This window comes from Triticum dicoccoides, chromosome 5A (assembly GCF_002162155.2).
Source record: "Triticum dicoccoides isolate Atlit2015 ecotype Zavitan chromosome 5A, WEW_v2.0, whole genome shotgun sequence".
Lineage (NCBI taxonomy): Eukaryota > Viridiplantae > Streptophyta > Magnoliopsida > Poales > Poaceae > Triticum > Triticum dicoccoides.
In genome coordinates, this window is record NC_041388.1 from 264578756 (window position 1) to 264600005 (window position 21250).

Here is a 21250-nt window from a genome sequence, read left to right on the forward strand (position 1 = left end):
ACATGGGTAGAAGATTGGAATGGCCAAACCAACAACTCAAAATTTCAAACATGATAAATTTTGCCTCGATCCAGGTGTTGACCACACCACACCACACCACACCCTTGGCGCACAAGCAAAGCCGTGGTCATTTCTGAATGAACCAGGAACCAAAAAACCAAGCCCAAAAATTTGAAAGAGGGGAACCGAAAAAGAGGGGAAAGGAGACAAAACAGCCAACTTTCCCTCTCCCCAAGACCACGCCCCAACCGCGCTATTTAATTCACCGTGCAACTTACACCTTCCCTTCAGAGGCCCCCCCCTCCGCTCCCCCTCCCCTCCTCCTCCTCTGTAACTACGTCTTTCACCTTCCCATCTCTCCTCTCCCCATCAAAACCGCACCGGGAGGAGCGAAAGCAGGAGGTTCACACTGCCATCCATGGACGCCTACGAGGCCACCAAGGTGGTGTTCGCGCGGGTGCAGGCGCTGCACCCGGACCTCGCCTCCAAGATCATGGGCATGCTCCTCATCCAGGACAAGAGCGAGGAGGATATGATCCGCCTCGCCTTCGGCCCCGAGCACCTGCTCCATGCCGTCGTCGCCAGGGCACGCGCCGACCTCGCCGCGGCCGCCCACCACAGCAAGCCCTCCTCCCCGCCCACGGCGTCCTGGGGCACCGGGCTGCCAGCGGAGGACGCGCCGTTCCCCGGCGTCGACCAGGCCAGGTACGAAGGCGGCGGGGAAGGGTTTTACCCGCCAGAGGAGTTCGGGTGCTGGTCCCCGGCGAGCGGCGGGCAGCACCGCCGGAGCTTCTCGCTGAGCGACGCCGAGGCGGCGGCCGGCGGGTGGAAGCCGTGCATGTACTACGCGCGCGGCTTCTGCAAGAACGGCTCCTCCTGCCGCTTTGTCCACGGCCTGCCTGACCACGTCACCGAGCAGGACATGGAGGTCTGGACGGCGGCCATGCGGTCGGAGCTCATGTCGCCGGCCTTCCCCTTCTCGCCGTCGCCCAGAGGCCTCAACTTCCTGCTCCAGCAACAGCAGCAGCAGCAGGGCGACTCCCAGAGGTGAGACGATTACCGATTTACCCCCAAAGATTGCATTTTTGGTTGCTCTCTCCAGTGCTAATCTTGCTTGCTATTCCAGGGCGGTGGCGGCGGCCATGCTTCTTGGCGGTGGAGGCGGCGACGACATGCACAAGTTCTCCGTGCGGTCGCCTCGGATGGACCGCGGTGGCGACCTGGCCTCCAGCCCCGCCGCGCGGCAGATCTACCTGACATTCCCGGCCGACTCCACCTTCAGCGAGGAGGACGTGTCCTCCTACTTCAGGTACCTTGCCAAGCGCGCGCGCCGCCGCCGCCATGGCCGCTCTCTCTCCTTTGTCCGTTCAAGCAGCAAGCATTTTGCAGCCTTTCTTTGCTAACAATAACAATGAGAATCGACCCGTCCATGGAGCAGTTACTACGGGCCGGTGCAGGACGTGCGCATCCCGTACCAGCAGAAGCGCATGTTCGGCTTCGTCACGTTCGTGTACGCGGAGACGGTGCGGCTCATCCTCGCCAAGGGGAACCCGCATTTCGTCTGCGACGCGCGCGTCCTCGTCAAGCCCTACAAGGAAAAGGGCAAGGTCCCCGACAGGTTCAGGCACGCTCCGCCATCGCCGCCATGCATTTCCTTGTCCACTTTCCGCCGTCGAACAGGAGCAGTAGATCGTTTCAGTTAATAATGGCAGGTTTTCGGAGATGGAAACGCATTTTTCTGACCTTGATTCATTGCTGTATGAACTGCAGGAAGTTCCAGGCCCCGCACCATGGCGACTTCGCCGGATGCACGACGCCCACCGGGCTGCTCGACTCCAGGGACCCCTTCGACCTCCAGTCGCCGCAGATCGGTGAGCGATACAACCGCGCATGCTGCATTCTTGCGGCATTCCCGTCGCCGATCATCACAAACTAATGGGTGCTGCGATTGATTTGTCAGGGCCGAGGATGATGTTCGGCAACATTGGCGGCCACGAGGCGTTCCTGCGGAGGAAGCTGGAGGAGCAGCAGCAGGCGGCGGAGCTGCAGCAGGCCATCGACCTGCAGAGCCGCCGCTTCATGGGGCTGCAGCTTCTCGACCTCAAGAGGGGCCACCACCATCTTGGCTCCCCCGTAGCCCCGCCGTTGGCTCTCCGGCAGACCGATGGCATCGGCAACAGCAATGCCATTCATTTGGAGGATGCTGCAATCCAAGGTTTTACTTTGCTCACCTCTTGATCTTGACATGTTATCCTCTTCTTGCATGCCATGGCATGGCAGGAGAGGTTGCTCTTTGATTGATCAATGGTTGTTTTATTTTTACTTGGAAAGAAATATCACTGATCAATGTGCTGTGACTGTACTGTGGCTTGTGGTTGTGGCAGATCACAAGATGAGCAGTGCCATGATGATGGCGTCTGCTCCTGCTGCTATTTGTGCCACCATTGCCACAGAAGGCAAGCAGGAGGAGGAGGGCGACGGGAGTGCCAACCAAGGGGTCAACTCCGGGGAAGATGAGAAGAGGGAACCTGGTCCTCCTCCTGGAGCAGCAGCGGCCAGCGCTAATGGATTCCAAGAAAGGTAGGATTTGTAGCAAACAATTACCAAATGGAGGTGTTCTCTTTTGGGGGAAAGGAAATAAAGGGCGGGCACACATAGCATAGGAGAAAGTAAACAAAGCAAGCTTGCTGCTTCTTACTTTTGCCTGCTTGCTTGATTGCTTGCTTTTCTTTTCTTTATCTATGTGCAAGTAGTATGTTAGTACTAGCAGTATATTATTCTCATTGACCAACAACAAAATGAGGCCCCAAAAGCCATTGCAAAAGGAGGTCAGGGTATATAGGCTGTTAACAGCGAGTGCTGATCATAGGTTGCCCCTGATTGGCGCTTAACAAAGGCCAAAAGAAATGCAAAGGCAAAGGGTGGGATCATCATAATAAAAGATGAAGGAAACTTGAGGAATGATTTCAACCAATGCCTATTTTTTTAATGATGGTTCTTGTGCCTAATTTTCCCCGGATGCATTGTTATACTATGTGCTTAGCTATGATTATTGATTATTGTTTGAACTGAACTGCAGCGGCGTGGAGGAGCACAACCTGCCTGACAGCCCCTTTGCATCTCCCACAAAGACGAAGGATGCTGCTGCTGCATCTTCCTCTGCAGAGCCAGCCCTCGCTGGTAGCATCATGAGCAACAACGGCAGCCCTCATCTGGTGGCCTCGTCTCTGTTCCCTCCTACCCCAACTGCCCTTGAGCTGCCCCCTTACAAATCCTGCTTCTTCCAAGTGCCCAGGTGAGAGAAACATCAAAGACTTCTCTTTGCTGTTCTTTGCTGTTGCTTGATGTAACATTATGAATATCTGATGTGTGTGTTCCGCTTCAGGTTCTCACCTGGCCATGGAGCCATCGGGCTGTGAATATTAAGCAGAAAACAGGGGTCTCCTTTCCTCTTAAGCAGAGTAAGAACTCATCAGCAACCAAACCCTGTACTGTACTGTATTCTAGCAGCGCCGTAACGATCATTCACTTACTCCATTATGATGCAAACAGAGACCTTGGCCCTGATGGTTATGTTGTGTTTATGCAGGGAAAGCCATGAGCACCCCATGAAGCGAGTGGATGGAAGGTAAAAGGCTCTAACAAATAATAGAAGTGATCCCGAGAGAGGAGCAGCGACACCACCAAACAACAGCAACAACAGAAGAAAGGAAAGGAAAATCTAGGTTGTTTTAGCTCTAGCCAGCCTGAATTAAGTCAGTCAGTATATGATAGTAGTAGTATAAATAATACCCCTCCTTAGTAGTAAGCTGCTCCAAGAAGAAGAAAACTGTGTGTCTGTCTTATCTTCATGCATCATTTTGAATGCTGTGCTGTGCTGTGCTCTGTAATTTCATGGATGGATCTCAGAATGGTGATGATAGTAGTGGTAAACTGAACCTAGTAGTCCTGGTGTGTGTGCTTGTGGTGGCCAGTTGTTGTGAAGTGACGTGTCTGCATACATACAGATATCGAAAGCAAACAGGTAGAGGGAGAGAGAGAGGGGAGTGGACAAAAGCCAGACAGGGGTCGCAGAGGGGAAAGTGATGACCGGGACCAGGGCACGCACTCAGTCACGGGCGCAGAGGCAGAGAGAGAGAGAGAGAGAGAGAGAGAGAGAGAGAATCCTAGTGGAATCGCCTCAGCAGCAGCAGAGGCAGTGGCCTTTGGCCCATGCCCTTGTCAAAATGGACAAGGTAGTGTACTGGTCATGCTAGTACCTCAATGTCCATCCTCTGCATCTTGTTTTTGCCCTTTCTCCCTTTTCGACATCCTTTTCATCATTTCGGAGCATATATGTTTAGAGCATCTCCAATAGACGATGGTAGATGCAAAAATAACTAACTTATATACATCTCAGGCCAAAAAATGATCTTTAACAAATGATGTATATACATCTACATCATTTTTTTTAGAGTACGCAAATCAATGGTATGCAATTCGTAAAAAAAAATGATGTAGATGCAAAAAAATTACTTTCAGAAAATGTAAAATACAACAGCTTGAGATGCAAATTTACGTCTCCACCTTTAGGAGATGTAAACGAGCAGCCGCACGCGTGAACCCCAACCGTCCGATCCGCTTTCCGCCGCCATCGTACGACCCGATCCCCTTTCCGCTGCCATCGTCGCCAACCGATTCCGACTAGCTCCGGCGCTGCCCTATGTTGCCGCTCATAGGTCTGGCTTCCTCTCGACCTCCCCTACCTATTCTCCTCCACAGTCGGCCGATTCCGGCCATCCCTGCCGCCCCCGGCAAGATGCGGATGGGAGTGCGGCAGTGCGCCAAGAACTTCAGCTGTGACTGCGTCTTCCTGGACCTCTGACGCGCGGTGGCCTGCAGCGGGAGCTGCGGCCCGACCTACAACGGCCATCCCATGCAGGAGAGGCGACCTGCAATCGGCGACAGCTTCCAATTTTGGCGGGGGCGGCAACCTGCAGCGGTGTAGGATCGAAAGTATGTCTAGAGTGGGGGTGATTAGACTACTTGAGCAAATAAAACTTATCATTTTTCCAATTTTAGTTGTTGGCAAGTTTTAGCAATTTTACCAAGTTAGTACATCCCTACACATGCAAGTTTAAGAGTTGAGCAGCGGAAAGTAAAGACTTTGCATATGAACGTAAAGGAGGGATCGGGGAAATCAAACACAATGAAGACACGATGATTTTTGTCGTGGTTCCGATATGTGCTACTATCATACATCCACGTTGACAGAGACATTAACCCACAGAGGGTAACGGTTGCGCGAGTCCGTGGAGGGCTCCATCTACGAAGAAGCAATATTGTCTATTCCATCATGGCTTACGCCCATGGAGGACTAGCCTCACTCGGGTAGATCTCCACGAAGTAGGTGGCCTCCTTGCCCTTACAAACTCCTTGGTTCAACTCTACAATCTCTTGGAGGCCCCCAAGTCACACCTAACTAATCTAGGAGACAACACCCTCTAAAACATAATACACGGTGTTATTGATGATAAAATCCTTGCTATTGTGCTTCAAATGATAGTTTCCCAACACTCAAACACTCTCTCACAGATTTGGCTTTGGTAGGAGAGAGGATTGAATGGAAAGCAACTTGTGCCAGAAATTAAGGTTCAAATGGTTGGATTGGAATCTCTTGATCTCAACACATGAGTAGGTGGTTCTCTCTTAGAAAATGAGTAATGAAAGTAGTGGTTCGTTCTGATGGCTCTCTTAGAGAGTAGGCGGTGGTGGACGGGTATAAATAGGCAGCACCAAAAATCCAACCGTTACAAGTCTTTGCCCAACTCGGTGACACTGACATAAAAATCTCGGTGACACCAACTAGTGCAAAAGACTCGACCGTTAGGCTTTTCGATGAGACTGAACAGAATGACTCAGTGTGACCAAAGTGCAATGGCTAGGGCAAGACTTCATTTCGGTAGTTCCGATCGTTTCAACTCGGTAATTCCGAAATGAAACAACTTCACTACAAAAACTTGGTCAGACCATCTCGGTGAGACTGGGATCCATTTCGGCTGTACCGAAACGTTAGGGTGTGGCATGTGGCAGTGTATGGGGTCATCTCGATGGGTCTGGATGGGAACATGTCGGTGGGACTGAGATGGACTTTTAGGGTTTTGGATGAAAGTGATGTGGAGAAGTGGTAGAGGATTTTGGAGCAATACCACTAAGCACTTGAGCAATTGAGTCATGATCAAAATCTCATCCCTTTTTAATTGTATTGGCTTTTCTATGGACTCAATGTGATCTTGGATCACTTAACCAAAAAATTTGAGTCTTGGAGCTTTGCCAATCCTTGTCCTTAGCATTTTGAGGGGTCCACAATCACTAGTCCTTTCCATGCCAATCACTAATCTTCTCTGAAATCTATTATCAGTGAGCATTAGATTAATTGTTGGAAATATGAGCAATTTACCATATGATTTTATTAACATAAATAGTAGATAAAACATGACTATCATAGTAGAGATGAAACAAGTCATGTAATCTAAAGGAGAGAAAGCAAATGGCATGTGCACATATGAACTAGAAGAGAACATATGTGGAACAAAGGCTAGAACAAGAAAGGCTAGCAAAAGAAACTGAGGCAAGATATTAAACAGAGAGAACACGGAGACATACGGAACAACGACAGAAGCACTGGTCTTGGGGTCAGTGTCCTCGCCAGGCATGTCATCGAAGAGGTTGTCGACGTCGGGGAAGAAGTTGTCGTCAGGGAAGTAGTCGTCGGTGTCGGGGGCATCCTTGATGAAGAAGTCAGTAGTTGCGCGGAGCACTTACCAAAAACCTTATCACCCTTCTCTCATACTGGACTCAAAGGGGTGGGGTTTCAGAGGCCTACTGTCCCGACCTGTGGTGCACACCGCAAGCCAGGATGGGGAAGACCGTAGCAGTAGCTCCGTGCTCAGGAAAGATGACGAGAGGAAGATGATGTTCTGATGTGTCTCTCTGGAGAGGAGCAACCTCTCTTATATAGGCACAGGAGAAGGAGGCGAACAGGCTGCGAAGGGAGGTAAATGAAAAGAGGGAGATGAAGCAAACATGTAGCACGCGAAGAGGTGCGTCGTTCGGATTCAATCTCCACTACAACAAAATGTTTTAGCTCCCGTGTGACCGTTCGTATACCCGTCGCGCGTGGCAAAAATTTAGACATCGGCTCGGCTCATTCCCGCAACCCGCGGCGCATTGTCACGTGACGTGGCGAGGTGGGCGGCGGCGGAGGAGCGCGCGTGAATGTCCCTCTTGTTCTCATGCTCATACATGTGGGAAAACAACCTCCCTTATAAGGAGGTCCAACTCCCACCAAACTAGCAATGTGGGACTAAACTTTAGTTCCACCTCTTACCTTGCACGAATGGGCTGCGTGAGCCTCTAGGATTTATTAGGAATTCCGAAACTGCTACTGGGGTGGCCCAAAATAGACAAAATTCCAGCAATCCCCCACCAGATCCCAAAGGAACACAAAAGTTGCCTTTGGTTCCAAAACACTGTTTTATATACCAGCACTGCAGTGGAGACTGGTAAGTCGAATTTCTGCCTAGAACTCTATGCTACACTAGTAATCAACTTGAACAGTGGACTAGGCCTTGAACTGCAAGTTTTATGCGAATCTAGCTTCACACAAAGCCTTGACCGATACTAGGCTACCGTGGGACTTCCCCGCGGGTGGAGCTTATGCGTCATACTCCAAGACCTTTCATGAGTTTACTAGAGAGCACCCTACTCTCATAGATTGTGACATTTAACAATCAGACTCATATATGTGTGTTCTTCGAAAGATGTTCTGCAGGACAACATCTCTGCTTAAATGAGCCACTTAGAACACATTAGGATATACATCAACCTACCATGCAGATTAGGAGAGTATTGCATCTTCATGGAGTGGTATTGTTAATAGTAAGGATACTCTCCTCTCAGTTGAACAACATATTGTCTTCTACATCTAATTCGCGGGATCTCCGATCACATAGACTAGGTTAGCACTGTGAACAACTCATATTGTGGGTCTCATACCCATCTCCTTCGATGCATTATCTATCACATTACGAGATAGACCCTTAGTAGAAGGATCTGCCAGATTTTTAGACGTTTGGATATATCCAATGCAATAACTCCGGAGTTTTTCATTTTCCTGACAGATTTTAACCTTCTCTGAATATGTCTTGATGACTTCATGTCATCCTTTGAGTTGCTCACTTTAGCGATCACAGTTTGGTTGTCGCAGTTCATAAGGATACCCGGTATAGGTTTCTCAACAACCGCAAGTCATTCAAGAGCCGACAAAGCCAATCTGCTTCGACCGTAGTTCTATCTAGTGTTGTGAGTTCTGCTTCCATTGTTGACCTCGTTAAGATGGTCTGCTTGCAATACTTCCAACATATTTCATCAGCATCTGGGATCCAGTTTGAGTCACTATACCCTTCCACTACCTTTGGGTACCCAGTGTAGTGAATTCCATAACTTGCAGTGCCTTTCAAGTAACACATAACTCTCTCTAGAGCTTTCCAATGCACATCTCCTGGTTTTGAGACAAACCGACTTAGTTTGTTAACAACAAAAGAGATGTCAGGTCTTGTAGCACTGGCTAAATACATAAGTGAGGCAATAATCTGAGAATATTTCAATTGACCTCTAACAATTATTCGATTCTTTTGAAGCAACATGCTAGCATCATATGGTGTTGGAGAGGGCTTGTAGTCACTGTAGCCAAAGAGACTCAAGATCTTTTCCACATAGTGAGATTGAAGCAATGTAATCCCACCATAATAGTCTCTCAACAACTTGATGTTCAGAATAACACCAGCTACTCGTAAATCCTTCATCTCAAAACAACGAGATAGGAAATCCTTGACCTCCTTCATAACATTCAGATTTGTTTCGAAAATCAATATGTCATCAACATACAAGCAAATGATAACTCCCTCGTCCCCACCATGGCGATAGTACACATATTTGTCAGCTTCGTTTACAACAAATCCTGTAGCTGTTAAAGTTCTTTCAAACTTCTCATGCCACTGTTTGGGTGCTTGCTTGAGTCCATACAAAGACTTTAGAAACTTGCACACTCTTCCTTCCTGACCATCTACTATAAACCCATCTGGTTGTTCCATATAAATTTCCTTGTCCAACTCTCCATTTAGGAAAGCAGTCTTAACATCCATTTGACGAATGAGAAGACCATGTGAGACAGCTAGTGAAAGTAGTACTCGAATCGTGGTTAGTCGAGCCACAGGTGAGTAAGTATCAAAGAAGTCTTCACCTTCCTTTTGGGTATAACCCTTAGCCACGAGTCGTGCCTTTTACTTCTTGATAGTACCATCAGGCCTAAGCTTCTTCTTAAATACCCATTTGCACCCTATAGGTTGGCACCCATAAGCAACATTAGTGATCTCGCAAGTTCCATTTGACAAGTTGGAATCCATCTCACTACGGACCGCTTCATTCCAGTAGTCAGCATCTTTAGATGCATAGGCCTATGAAATGGAACTGGGAGTGTCATCTATGAGATATACAAGAAAATCATCACCAAAGGACTTTGCAGTCCTCTGTCTCTTGCTCCTTTTAGGAGTCTTATCGTTGTCCTCCACAAGATCTTCAAGATGTTGCATCGGAGTGGTAGGTTCAGAAACTGTAACCACATCCCGAATCGATGAACTAGGCAACTCCCGATTTAATGAGCTACCCATATCCTCCATGGGAAAGATATATTCAAAGAAAGTCGCATCATTCCACTCCATGATTGTACCAACATGCATATCTGGTACTTCCGATTTTACAATCAAGAATGTATAACCAATGCTATGAAAAGAAAACCCAAGGAAAAGACAATCCATAGTTTTTGGTCCAAGCTTACGCTTCTTTGGAACTGGCACATTGACTTAGCCCCAAGTTCGTAAGTAAGAGAGTTTCAACATTTTCTTCTCCCATTCCTCGAATGGAGTTATCTCTTTGTTATTTGTGGGAACTCGGTTTAGGACATGACATGCAGTCAATATAACCTCCCCCCACCATGCCTTGGAGAGACCCGATGTGTCTAACATGGCGTTACCCAAATTAGTTAGATTACAGTTCTTTCTTTCGGCTACCCCATTTGATTGAGGTAAATAGGCAGGCGTCCTCTCCTGGATTATATCATGTTCCGGATAAAAAGAATCAAATTCATTTGAAAAATACTCTCCACCATGGTCGGACCTAAGCCTCTTGATTTTACAATCAAGTTGGTTTTCCACTTCATCTTTATAGATCTTAAAAAAGTTCAAAGCCTCATCTTTTGATTTCAAAAGATACACTTGACAATATCTACTGGAGTCATCAATTAACGTCATGAAATATTTCTTTCCACCTTTTGTCAAAACACCATTCATTCCACAAAGATCTGAATGTATGAGTTCAAGTCGTGCAAGATTTGTTGTTTCCGTAGTCGTATGAGACTTACGAGGTTGTTGAGCTTGCACACAAACTTGACACTTAGATCCCTTAACAGTGCTGAAACTAGGGATCGAGTTTAACTTGGCTAGTCGCAACATGCAACCAAAATTAACATGACAGAGACATGAATTGAAGGAAATATGCCCTAGAGGCAATAATAAAGTTGTTATTTATATTTCCTTATATCATGATAAATGTTTATTATCCATGCTAGAATTTTATTAACCAGAAACTTAGTACATGTGTGAATACATACACAAACAGAGTGTCCCTAGTATGCCTCTACTTGACTAGCTCGTTAATCAAAGATGGTTAAGTTTCCTAACCATAGACATGTGTTGTCATTTGATGAACGTGATCACATCATTAGAGAATGATGTGCACATCATTAGAGAATGATGTGATGGACAAGACCCATCCATTAGCTTAGCATAATGATCATTTAGTTTTATTGCTATTTCTTTCTTCACGACTATTCCTCTGACTATGAGATTATGCAACTCCCGAATACAGGAGGAACACTTTGTGTGCTATCAAACGTCACACCGTAATTGGATGATTATAAAGATGCTCTATAGGTGTCTCCGAAGGTGTTTGTTGAGTCGGCATAGACCGAGATTAGGATTTGTCACTCCGTGTATCGGAGAGGTATCTCCGGGCCCTCTCCGTAATGCACATCACTATAAGCCTTGCAAGCAATGTGAGTAATGAGTTATTTGCGGGATGATGCATTAAAGAACGAGTAAAGAGACTCGCCGGTAACGAGATTGAACTAGGTATGATGATACCGACAATCGAATCTCGGGCAAGTAACATACCGATGACAAAGGGAATAACATATGTTGTTATGCGGTTTGACCGAAAAAGATCTTCGTAGAATATGTAGGATCCAATATGAGCATCCAGGTTCTGCTGTTGGTTATTGACCGGAGATGTGTCTCGGTCATGTCTACATAGTTCTCGAACCCGTAGGGTCCGCACACTTAACGTTCGATGACGATTTGTATTATGAGTTATGTGATTTGATGACCGAAGTTTGTTCAGAGTCCCGGATGAGATCACGGACATGGCGAGGAGTCTCGAAATGGTCGAGAGGTAAAGATTCATATATTGGAAGGTTATATTCGGACATTGAAATGGTTGCGAGTGATCCGGGTATTTTTCCGGAGTACCGAAGGGTTACCGGAACCCCCAAGTGAAGTATTGGGCCAACATGGGCCTAAGGGAGAGAGAGGGAAGCCCACGGGAGGTCGCCGCGCCCCCCCTACTTGGGAGTCCGAATAGGATAAGGAGGAGGGGCGGCGCCCCCCTTCCCTTTCCCTCTCCCTCTCCTTCCTATTCCCTCTGGTGGAAGAAAGGAAAGGGGGGGGGGGGCGAATCCTACTTGGACTAGGAGTCCAAGTAGGACTCCCCCCATGGCGTGCCCCTTCTGGCCACCGGCCTCTCCCCCCTCCTTTATATACGTGCCCAGGGGGCACCCCAAAGCACAACAGACAATCTCTTAGCCGTGTGCGGTGCCCCCTCCACAGTTTAACACCCTGGTCATATCCTCGTAGTGCTTAGGCGAAGCCCTGTGCCGGTAACTTCATCATCACCGTCGCCATGCCGTCGTGCTGACGGAACTCTCCCTCATCCCTCTACTAGATCAAGAGCTCGAGGGACGTCGTCGTGCTGAACGTATGCTGAAAACGGAAGTGCCGTACGTTCGGTACTTGGATCGCTTGGATCGTGAATACGTTCGACTACATCAACCACGTTACTAAATGCTTTCGCTTCCAATCTACGAGGGTCCATGGACACACTCTCCCGTCTCGTTGCTATGCTTATCCTAGATAGATCTTGCCTGATTGTAGTTTTTTTTTTGAATTACTACCTTCCTCAACAGTGGTTTTAGAGCCAGGTCTATGCGTAGATGTTATATGCACGAGTAGAACACAAAGAGTTGTGGGCGATAATAGTCATACTGCTTACCACCAACGTCTTACTTTGATTCAGCGGTATTGTTGGATGAAGCGGCCCAAACCGACATTACATGACCGCATCCATGAGACTGGTTCTACCGACGTGCTTCGCACATAGGTGGCTGACGGGTGTCTGTTTCTCCAACTTTAGTTGAATCGAGTTTGACTACGGCCGGTCCTTGTTGAAGGTTAAAACAGCACACTTGACGAAAAATCGTTGTGGTTTTGATGCGTAGGTAAGAACGGTTCTTGCTAGAAGCCAGTAGCAGCCATGTAAAACTTGCAACAACAAAGTAGAGTATGTCTAACTTATTTTTGCAGGGCATGTTGTGATGTGATATGGTCAAGATGTGATGAGATATACATTTTTGTATGAGATGATCATGTTTTGTAGAACTTATCGGCAACTGGCAGGAGCCTTATGGTTGTCGCTTTATTGTATGAAATGCAATCGCCATGTAATTGTTTTACTTTATCACTAAGCACTAGCGATAGTCGTAGAAGCAATAGTTGGCAAGACGACAACGATGCTACGATGGAGATCAAGGTGTCAAGCCGACGACGATGGAGATCATGAAGGTGCTTTGAAGATGGAGATCAAAGGCACAAGATGATGATGGCCATAGCATGTCACATATTTTGATTGCATGTGATGTTTATCCTTTATGCATCTTATTTTGCTTAGTACGGCGGTAGCATTATAAGATGACCTCTCACTAAATTTCAAGGTATAAGTGTTCTCCCTGAGTATGCACCGTTGCTATAGTTTGTCGTGCCGAGACACCACGTGATGATCGGGTATGATAAGCTCTATGTTCACATACAACGGGTGCAAGCCAGTTTTGCATGTGCAGAATACTCGGGTTAAAGTTGACGAGCCTAGCATATGCAGATACGGCTTCGGAACATTGAGACCGAAAGGTCAAACGTGAATCATATAGTAGATATGATCAATATAGTGATGTTCATCATTGAAAACTACTCCATCTCACGTGATGATCGGACATGGTTTAGTTGGTATGTATCATGTGATCACTTAGATGACTAGAGAGATGTCTATCTAACTAGGTGTTCTTAAGTAATATGATTAATTGAACTTTAATTTATCATGAACTTAGTACCTGATAGTTTTTGCATGTCATTGTTGTTGTAGATCAATGGCCCGTGCTACCGTTCCCTTGAATTTTAATGTGTTCCTAGAGAAAGCTAGTTGAAATATGATGGTAGCAACTACACGGACTGGGTCCGTAACTTGAGGATTATCCTCATTGATGCACAGAAGAATTACGTCCTGGAAGCACCGCTAGGTGCAAGACCCGCTGCAGGAGCAACTCCGGATGTTATGAACATCTGGCAGAGCAAAGCTGATGACTACTCGATAGTTCAGTGTGCCATGCTTTATGGCTTAGAATCGGCACTTCAAGGACGTTTTGAACGTCATGGAGCATATGAGATGTTCCAAGAGTTGAAGTTAATATTTCAAGCAAATGCCCGAGTTGAGAGATATGAAGTCTCCAACAAGTTCTATAGCTGCAAAATGGAGGAGAATAGTTATGTCAGTGAACACATACTCAGAATGTCTGGGTACCACAACCACTTGACTCAGCCTGGAGATAATCTTCCTGATGATAGTGTGATTGACAGAGTTCTTCAATCACTGCCACCAAGTTATAAAGGCTTCGTGATGAACTACAATATGCAAGGGATGGAAAAGACAATTCCCGAGCTCTTCGCAATGCTAAAGGCTGCAGAGGTAGAAACCAAGAAGGAGCATCAAGTGTTGATGGTTAACAAGACCACTAGTTTCAAGAAAAAAAGGCAAAGGGAAGAAGGAGAACTTCAAGACGAACGACAAGCAAGTTGCTGCTCAAGTGAAGAAACCCAAGTCCGGACCTAAGCCTGAGACTGAGTGCTTCTACTGCAAAGGGACTAGTCCCTGGAAGCGGAACTGCCCCAAGTATTTGGCGGATAAGAAGGATGGCAAAGTGAAAGGTATATTTGATATACATGTTATTGATGTGTACCTTACTAATGCTCGTAGTAGCGCCTGGGTATTTGATACTGGTTCTGTTGCTCATATTTGCAACTCGAAACACGGGCTACGCATTAAACGAAGATTGGCTAAGGACGAGGTGACGATGCACGTGGGAAATGGTTCAAAGTCGATGTGATTGTCGTCGGCATGCTACCTCTACATCTACCATCGAGATTAGTTTTAGACCTGAATAATTGTTATTTGGTGCTAGCGTTAAGCATGAACATTATATCTGGATCTTGTTTGATGCGAGAAGGTTATTCATTTAAATCAGAGAATAATGGTTGTTCTATTTATATGAGTAATATCTTTTATGGCCATGCACCCTTGATGAGTGGTCTATTTTTGTTGAATCTCGATTGTAGTGATACACATATTCATAGTATTGAAGCCAAAAGATGCAAAGTTAATAATGATAGTGCAACTTATTTGTGACACTGCTGTTTAGGTCATATTGGTGTAAAGCGCATGAAGAAACTCCATGCCGATGGGCTTTTGGAATCACTTGATGCTTGCGAACCATGCCTCATGGGTAAGATGACTAAGACTCCGTTCTACGGAACAATGGAGTGAGCAACTGACTTATTGGAAATAATACATACTGATGTATGCGGTCCGATGAGTGTTGAGGCTCGCGGCGGGTATCGTTATTTTCTGACCTTCACATATGATTTGAGCAGATATGGGTATATCTACTTAATGAAACATATGTCTGAAACATTTGAAAAGTTCAAAGAATTTCAGAGTGAAGTGGAAAATCATCGTAATAAGATAATAAAGTTTCTACAATCTGACCGTGAAGGTGAATATTTGAGTTATGAGTTTGGTCTTCATTTGAAACAATGTGGAATAGTTTCGCAACTCACGCTACCTGGAACATCATAGCGGAATGGTGTGTCCGAATGCCGTAACCGTACTTTATTAGATATGGTGCGATATATGATGTCTCTTACTGATTTACCGCTATTGTTTTGGGGTTACGCTTTAGAGACGACTGCATTCGCGTTAAATAGGGCACCATCTAAGTCCGTTGAGATGACACCATATGAACTGTGGTTTGGCAAGAAACCTAAGCTATCGTTTCTTAAAGTTTGGGGTTGCAATGCTTATGTGAAAAAGCTTCAACCTGATAAGCTCAAACCCAAATTGGAGAAATGTGTCTTCATAGGATACCCAAAGAAGACTATTGGGTACACCTTCTATCATAGATCCGAAGGCAAGATATTCGTTGCTAAGAATGGATCCTTTCTAGAGAAGGAGTTTCTCTCGAAAGAAGTGAGTGGGAGGAAAGTAGAACTTGATGAGGTAATTGTAACTTCTCCCGAATTGGAAAGTAGTTCATCACACAAATCAGTTCCTGTGATTCCTACACCAATCAGTGAGGAAGCTAATGATGATGATCATGAAACTTCAGATCAAGTTACTAGCAAACCTCGTAGGTCAACCAGAGTACGATCCACACCAGAGTGGTATGGTAATCCTGTTCTGGAGGTCATGTTACTTGACCATGACAAACCTACGAACTATGAGGAAGCGATGATGAGCCCAGATTCCACTAAATGGCTTGAGGCCATGAAATCTGAGATGGGATCCATGTATGAGAACAAAGTGTGGACTTTGGTTGACTTGCCCGATGATCGACAAGCAATAGAGAATAAATGGATCTTCAAGAAGAAGACCGACACTAATGGTAATGTTACTGTTTACAAAGCCCGACTTGTTGCGAAAGGTTTTCGACAAGTTGAAGGAATTGACTACGATGAGAACTTCTCACCCGTAGCGATGCTTAAGTCTGTTCGAATCATGTTAGCAATTGCCGCATTTTATGATTATGAAATTTGGCAAATGGATGTCAAAACTGCATTCCTTAATGGATATCTTAAAGAAGAGTTGTATATGATGCAACCAGAAGGTTTTGTCGATCCAAAAGGTGTTAACAAAGTGTGTAAGCTCCAACGATCCATTTATGGACTGGTGCAAGCATCTCAGAGTTGGAATATACGCTTTGATAGTGTGATGAAAGCATATGGTTTTATACAGACTTTTGGAGAAGCCTGTATTTACAAGAAAGTGAGTGGGAGCTCTGTAGCATTTCTGATATTAGATGTGGATGACATATTGTTGATTGCAAATGATACCGAATTTTTGAATAGCATAAAAGGGTACTTGAATAAGAATTTTTCAATGAAAGACCTCGGTGAAGCTGCTTATATATTGGGCATCAAGATCTATAGAGATAGATCAAGACGCTTAATTGGACTTTCACAAAGCACATACCTTGATAAAGTTTTGAAGAAGTTCAAAATGGATCGAGCAAAGAAAGGGTTCTTGCCTGTGTTACAAGGTGTGAAGTTGAGTCAGACTCAATGCCTGACCAGTGTAGAAGATAGAGAGAAAATGGAAGTCATTCCCTATGCTTTAGCCATAGGTTCTATCATGTATGCAATGTTGTGTACCAGACCTGATGTGTGCCTTGCTCTAAGTTTAGCAGGGAGGTACCAAAGTAATCAAGGAGTGGATCATTGGACAGCTCTGTGTCACCTCCATAAACGAGAAACATATCCTTAGTCCTTTTCAGGTATTTCAGGATCTTCTTGACCGTTGTCCAGTGATCCACTCCTGGATTACTTTGGTACCTCCTTGATAAACTAATAGCAAGGCACACATCATGTCTGGTACACAACATTGCATACATGATAGAACCTCTGGCTGAAGCATAGGGAATGACTTTCATTTTCTCTCTATCTTCTGTAGTGGTCGGGCATTGAGTCTGACTCAACTTCACACCTTGTAACACAGGCAAGAACCCTTTCTTTGCTTGATCCATTTTGAACTTCTTCAAAACTTTATCAAGGTATGTGCTTTGTGAAAGTCCAATTAAGCGTCTTGATCTATCTCTATAGATCTTGATGCCCAATATATAAGCAGCTTCACCGAGGTCTTTCATTGATTTTTTATTCAAGTATCCTTTTATGCTATTCAGAAATTCAGTATCATTTCCGGTCAACAATATGTCATCCACATATAATATCAGAAATGCTACAGAGCTCCCACTCACTTTCTTATAAATACAGGCTTCTCCAAAAGTCTGTATAAAACCATATGCTTTGATCACACTATAAAAGCGTATATTCCAACTCCGAGATGCTTGCACCAGTCCATAAATGGATCGCTGGAGCTTACACACTTTGTTAACACCTTTTGGATCGATAAAACATTCTGGCTGCATCATATACAACTCTTCTTTAAGATATCCATTAAGGAATGCAGTTTTTACATCCATCTGCCAAATTTCATAATCATAAAATGCGGCAATTGCTAACATGATCCGAACAGACTTAAGCATCGCTATAGGTGAGAAGTTCTCATTGTAGTCAATTCCTTCAACTTATCGAAAACCTTTCGCAACAAGTTGAGCTTTGTAAACAGTAACATTACCGCCAGTGTCAATCTTCTTCTTGAAGATCCATTTATTCTCTATTGCTTGCCGATCATCAGGAAAGTCAACCAAAGTCCACACTTTGTTCTCATACATGGATCCCATCTCAGCTCATCATCGCTTCCTCATAGTTCGTAGGTTCGTCATGGTCAAGTAACATGACCTCCAGAACAGGATTACCATACCACTCTGGTGCGGATCGTACTCTGGTTGACCTACGAGGTTCGCTAGTAACTTGATCTGAAGTTTCATGATCATCATCATTAGCTTCCTCACTGATTGGTGTAGGAATCACAGGAACTGATTTATGTGATGAACTACTTTCCAATTCAGGAGAAGGTACAATTACCTCATCAAGTTCTACTTTCCTCCCACTCACTTCTTTCGAGAGAAACTCCTTCTCTAGAAAGGATCCATTCTTAGCAACGAATATCTTGCCTTCGGATCTGTGATAGAAGGTGTACCCAGTAGTCTCCTTTGGGTATCCTAAGAAGACACATTTCTCCAATTTGGGTTCGAGCTTATCAGGTTGAAGCTTTTTCACATAAGCATCGCAACCCCAAACTTTAAGAAACGACAGCTTAGGTTTCTTGCAAACCACAGTTCATATGGTGTCGTCTCAACGAATTAAGATGGTGCCCTATTTAATGCGAATGCAACCGTCTCTAAAGCGTAACCCCAAAACGATAGCGGTAAATCAGTAAGAGACATCATAGATCGCACCATATCTAATAAAGTACGGTTATGACGTTCGGACACACCATTCTGCTGTGGTGTTCCAGGTAGCGTGAGTTGCGAAACTATTCCACATTGTTTCAAATGAAGACCAAACTCATAACTCAAATATTCACCTTCACAATCAGATTGTAGAAACTTTATTTCTTGTTACGATGATTTTCCACTTCACTCTGAAATTCTTTTAACCTTTTCAAATGTTTCAGACTTATGTTTCAATAAGTAGATATACCCATATCTGCTCAAATCATCTATGAAGGTCGGAAAATAACTATACCCGCCGCGAGCCTCAACACTCATCCGACCGCATACATCAGTATGTATTATTTCCAATAAGTCAGTCGCTCGCTCCATTGTTCTGGAGAAAGGAGTCTTAGTCATCTTACCCATGAGGCATGGTTCGCAAGCATCAAGTGATTCATAATCAAGTGATTCTAAAAGCCCATCAGCATGGAGTTTCTTCATGCGCTTTACACCAATATGACTTAAATGGCAGTGCCACAAATAGGTTGCACTATCATTATTAAACTTATATCTTTTGGCTTCAATACTATGAATATGTGTATCACTACTATCAAGATTTAGTAAAAATAGACGACTCATCAATGGTGCATGACCATAAAAGATATTACTCATATAAATAGAACAACTATTATTCTCTGATTTAAATGAATAACCGTCTCGCATCAAACAAGATCCAGATATAATGTTCATGCTTAACATTGGCACCAAATAATAATTATTCAGGTCTAAAACTAATCTCGAAGGTAGATGTAGAGGTAGCCTGCCGACGGCGATCACATCGACTTTGGAACCATTTCCCACGCGCATCGTCACCTCGTCCTTAGCCAATCTTCGCTTAATCTGTAGCCTCTATTTTGAGTTGCAAATATTAGCAACAGAACCAGTATCAAATACCCAGGCTCTACTGCGAGCATTAGTAAGGTACACATAAATAACATGTATATCAAATATACCTTTCCCTTTGCCATCCTTCTTATCCGCCAAATACTTGGGGCTGTTCCGCTTCCAGTGACCAGTCCCTTTGCAGTAGAAGCACCCAGTCTCAGGCTTAGGTCCAGACTTGGGCTTCTTCCCTTGAGTAGCAACTTGCTTGCTATTCTTCTTGAAGTTCCCCTTCTTTCCTTTGCCCTTCTTCTTGAAACTAGTGGTCTTGTTGACCATCAACACTTGATGCTCCTTCTTGATTTCTACCTCCGCAACCTTTAGTATTGCGAAGAGCTCGGGAATTGTCTTATCCATCCCTGGCGTATTATAGTTCATCACGAAGCTTTTGTAGCTTGGTGGCAGTGATTGAAGAACTGTGTCAATGACACTATCGTCTGGAAGATTAACTCACATTTGAGTTAAGTGGTTGTGGTACCCAGACATTCTGAGTATATGTTCACTGACAGAACTATTCTCCTCCATCTTGCAGCTATAGAACTTATTGGAGACTTCATATCTCTCAATCTGGGCATTTGCTTGAAATATTAACTTCAACTCCTGGAACATCTCATATGCTCCATGACGTTCAAAACATCGTTGAAGTCCCGGTTCTAGGCCGTAAAGCATGGCACACTTAACTATCGAGTAGTCATCAACATGCGTCTGCCAGGCATTCACAATGTCTACAGTTGCTGGCGTGGGTGGTACACCTAGCGGTGCTTCCCGGATGTAATTCTTCTGTGCAGCAATGAGGATAATCCTCAAGTTACGAACCCAGTTCGTGTAGTTGCTACCATCATCTTTCAATTTAGCTTTCTCTAGGAATGCATTAAAATTCAAGGGAACGATAGCACGGGCCATTTATCTACAACAACATAGACATGTGAAATACTATCAGGTACTAAGTTCATGATAAATTAAAGTTCAATTAATCATATTACTTAAGAACTCCCACTTAGATTGACATCCCTCTAATCATCTAAGTGATCATGTGATCTGTCGATGTCAAAACCGACGGATCTCGGGTAGGGGGTCTCGAACTGTGCGTCTAAGGCAGATGGTAACAGGAGGCAGGGGACACGATGTTTTACCCAGGTTCGGGCCCTCTTGATGGAGGTAAAACCCTACGTCATGCTTGATTATTCTTGATAATGTGAGTGGTACAAGAGTTGATCTACCATGAGATCGGAGAGGCTAAACCCTAGAAGCTAGCCTATGGTATGATTGTATGTTGTCCTACGGACTAAGCCCCTCTGGTTTATATAGACACCGGAGGGGGCTAGGGTTACACAAGGTCGGTTACAAAGGAGGAGATATACATATCCGTATTGCCTAGCTTGCCTTCTACGCCAAGTAGAGTCCTATCCAGACACGGGACGAAGTCTTCAATCTTGTATCTTCATAGTCCAACAGTCTGGCCAAAGGATATAATCCGGCTGTCCGGATACCCCCTAATCCAGGACTCCCTCAGTAGCCCCTGAACCAGGCTTCAATGACGATGAGTCCGGCGCGCAGTGTTGTTTTCGGCATTGCAAGGCGGGTTCCTCCTCCGAATACACCATGGAAGAGTTTGAATACAAGGATAGTGTCCGACCCTGCAAAATAAGTTCCACATACCACCGTAGAGAGAATAATATTACCACAAATCTAATCTGCTGACACATTTCGGTAGCATGACAT

General features: G+C 45.0%; 1 protein-coding gene across 2 annotated transcripts; it reads left to right on the forward strand.

Moving 5' to 3' along the window:
- Positions 1 to 298: 298 nt before the first annotated feature.
- On the forward strand, positions 299 to 3949 carry LOC119300911 (zinc finger CCCH domain-containing protein 23-like). Of its 2 annotated transcripts, none has more exons than XM_037577813.1 (9): positions 299 to 1047; positions 1127 to 1309; positions 1439 to 1624; positions 1771 to 1871; positions 1961 to 2215; positions 2385 to 2580; positions 3080 to 3295; positions 3386 to 3461; positions 3590 to 3949. In XM_037577813.1, exons 1-8 carry the CDS (start codon positions 419 to 421, stop codon positions 3417 to 3419), a joined length of 1800 nt encoding a protein of 599 aa, XP_037433710.1. In that variant the 5' UTR covers positions 299 to 418; the 3' UTR covers positions 3420 to 3461; positions 3590 to 3949. The 2 variants fall into 2 exon arrangements, with proteins under 2 accessions (XP_037433710.1, XP_037433711.1); XM_037577814.1 differs by having other exon boundaries at positions 1439 to 1618.
- The last annotated feature ends 17301 nt before the right edge of the window (positions 3950 to 21250 follow it).

Excerpts from the sequence above, each read along its gene's own strand:
- LOC119300911 (XM_037577813.1), top strand. The coding sequence starts at position 419 with ATGGACGCCTACGAGGCCACCAAGGTGGTGTTCGCGCGGGTGCAGGCG. Across the intron at positions 1,310-1,438 it reads GACGTGTCCTCCTACTTCAG|TTACTACGGGCCGGTGCAGG; the intron begins GTACCTTGCCAA and ends TCCATGGAGCAG. Across the intron at positions 2,216-2,384 it reads GGAGGATGCTGCAATCCAAG|ATCACAAGATGAGCAGTGCC; the intron begins GTTTTACTTTGC and ends TGGTTGTGGCAG.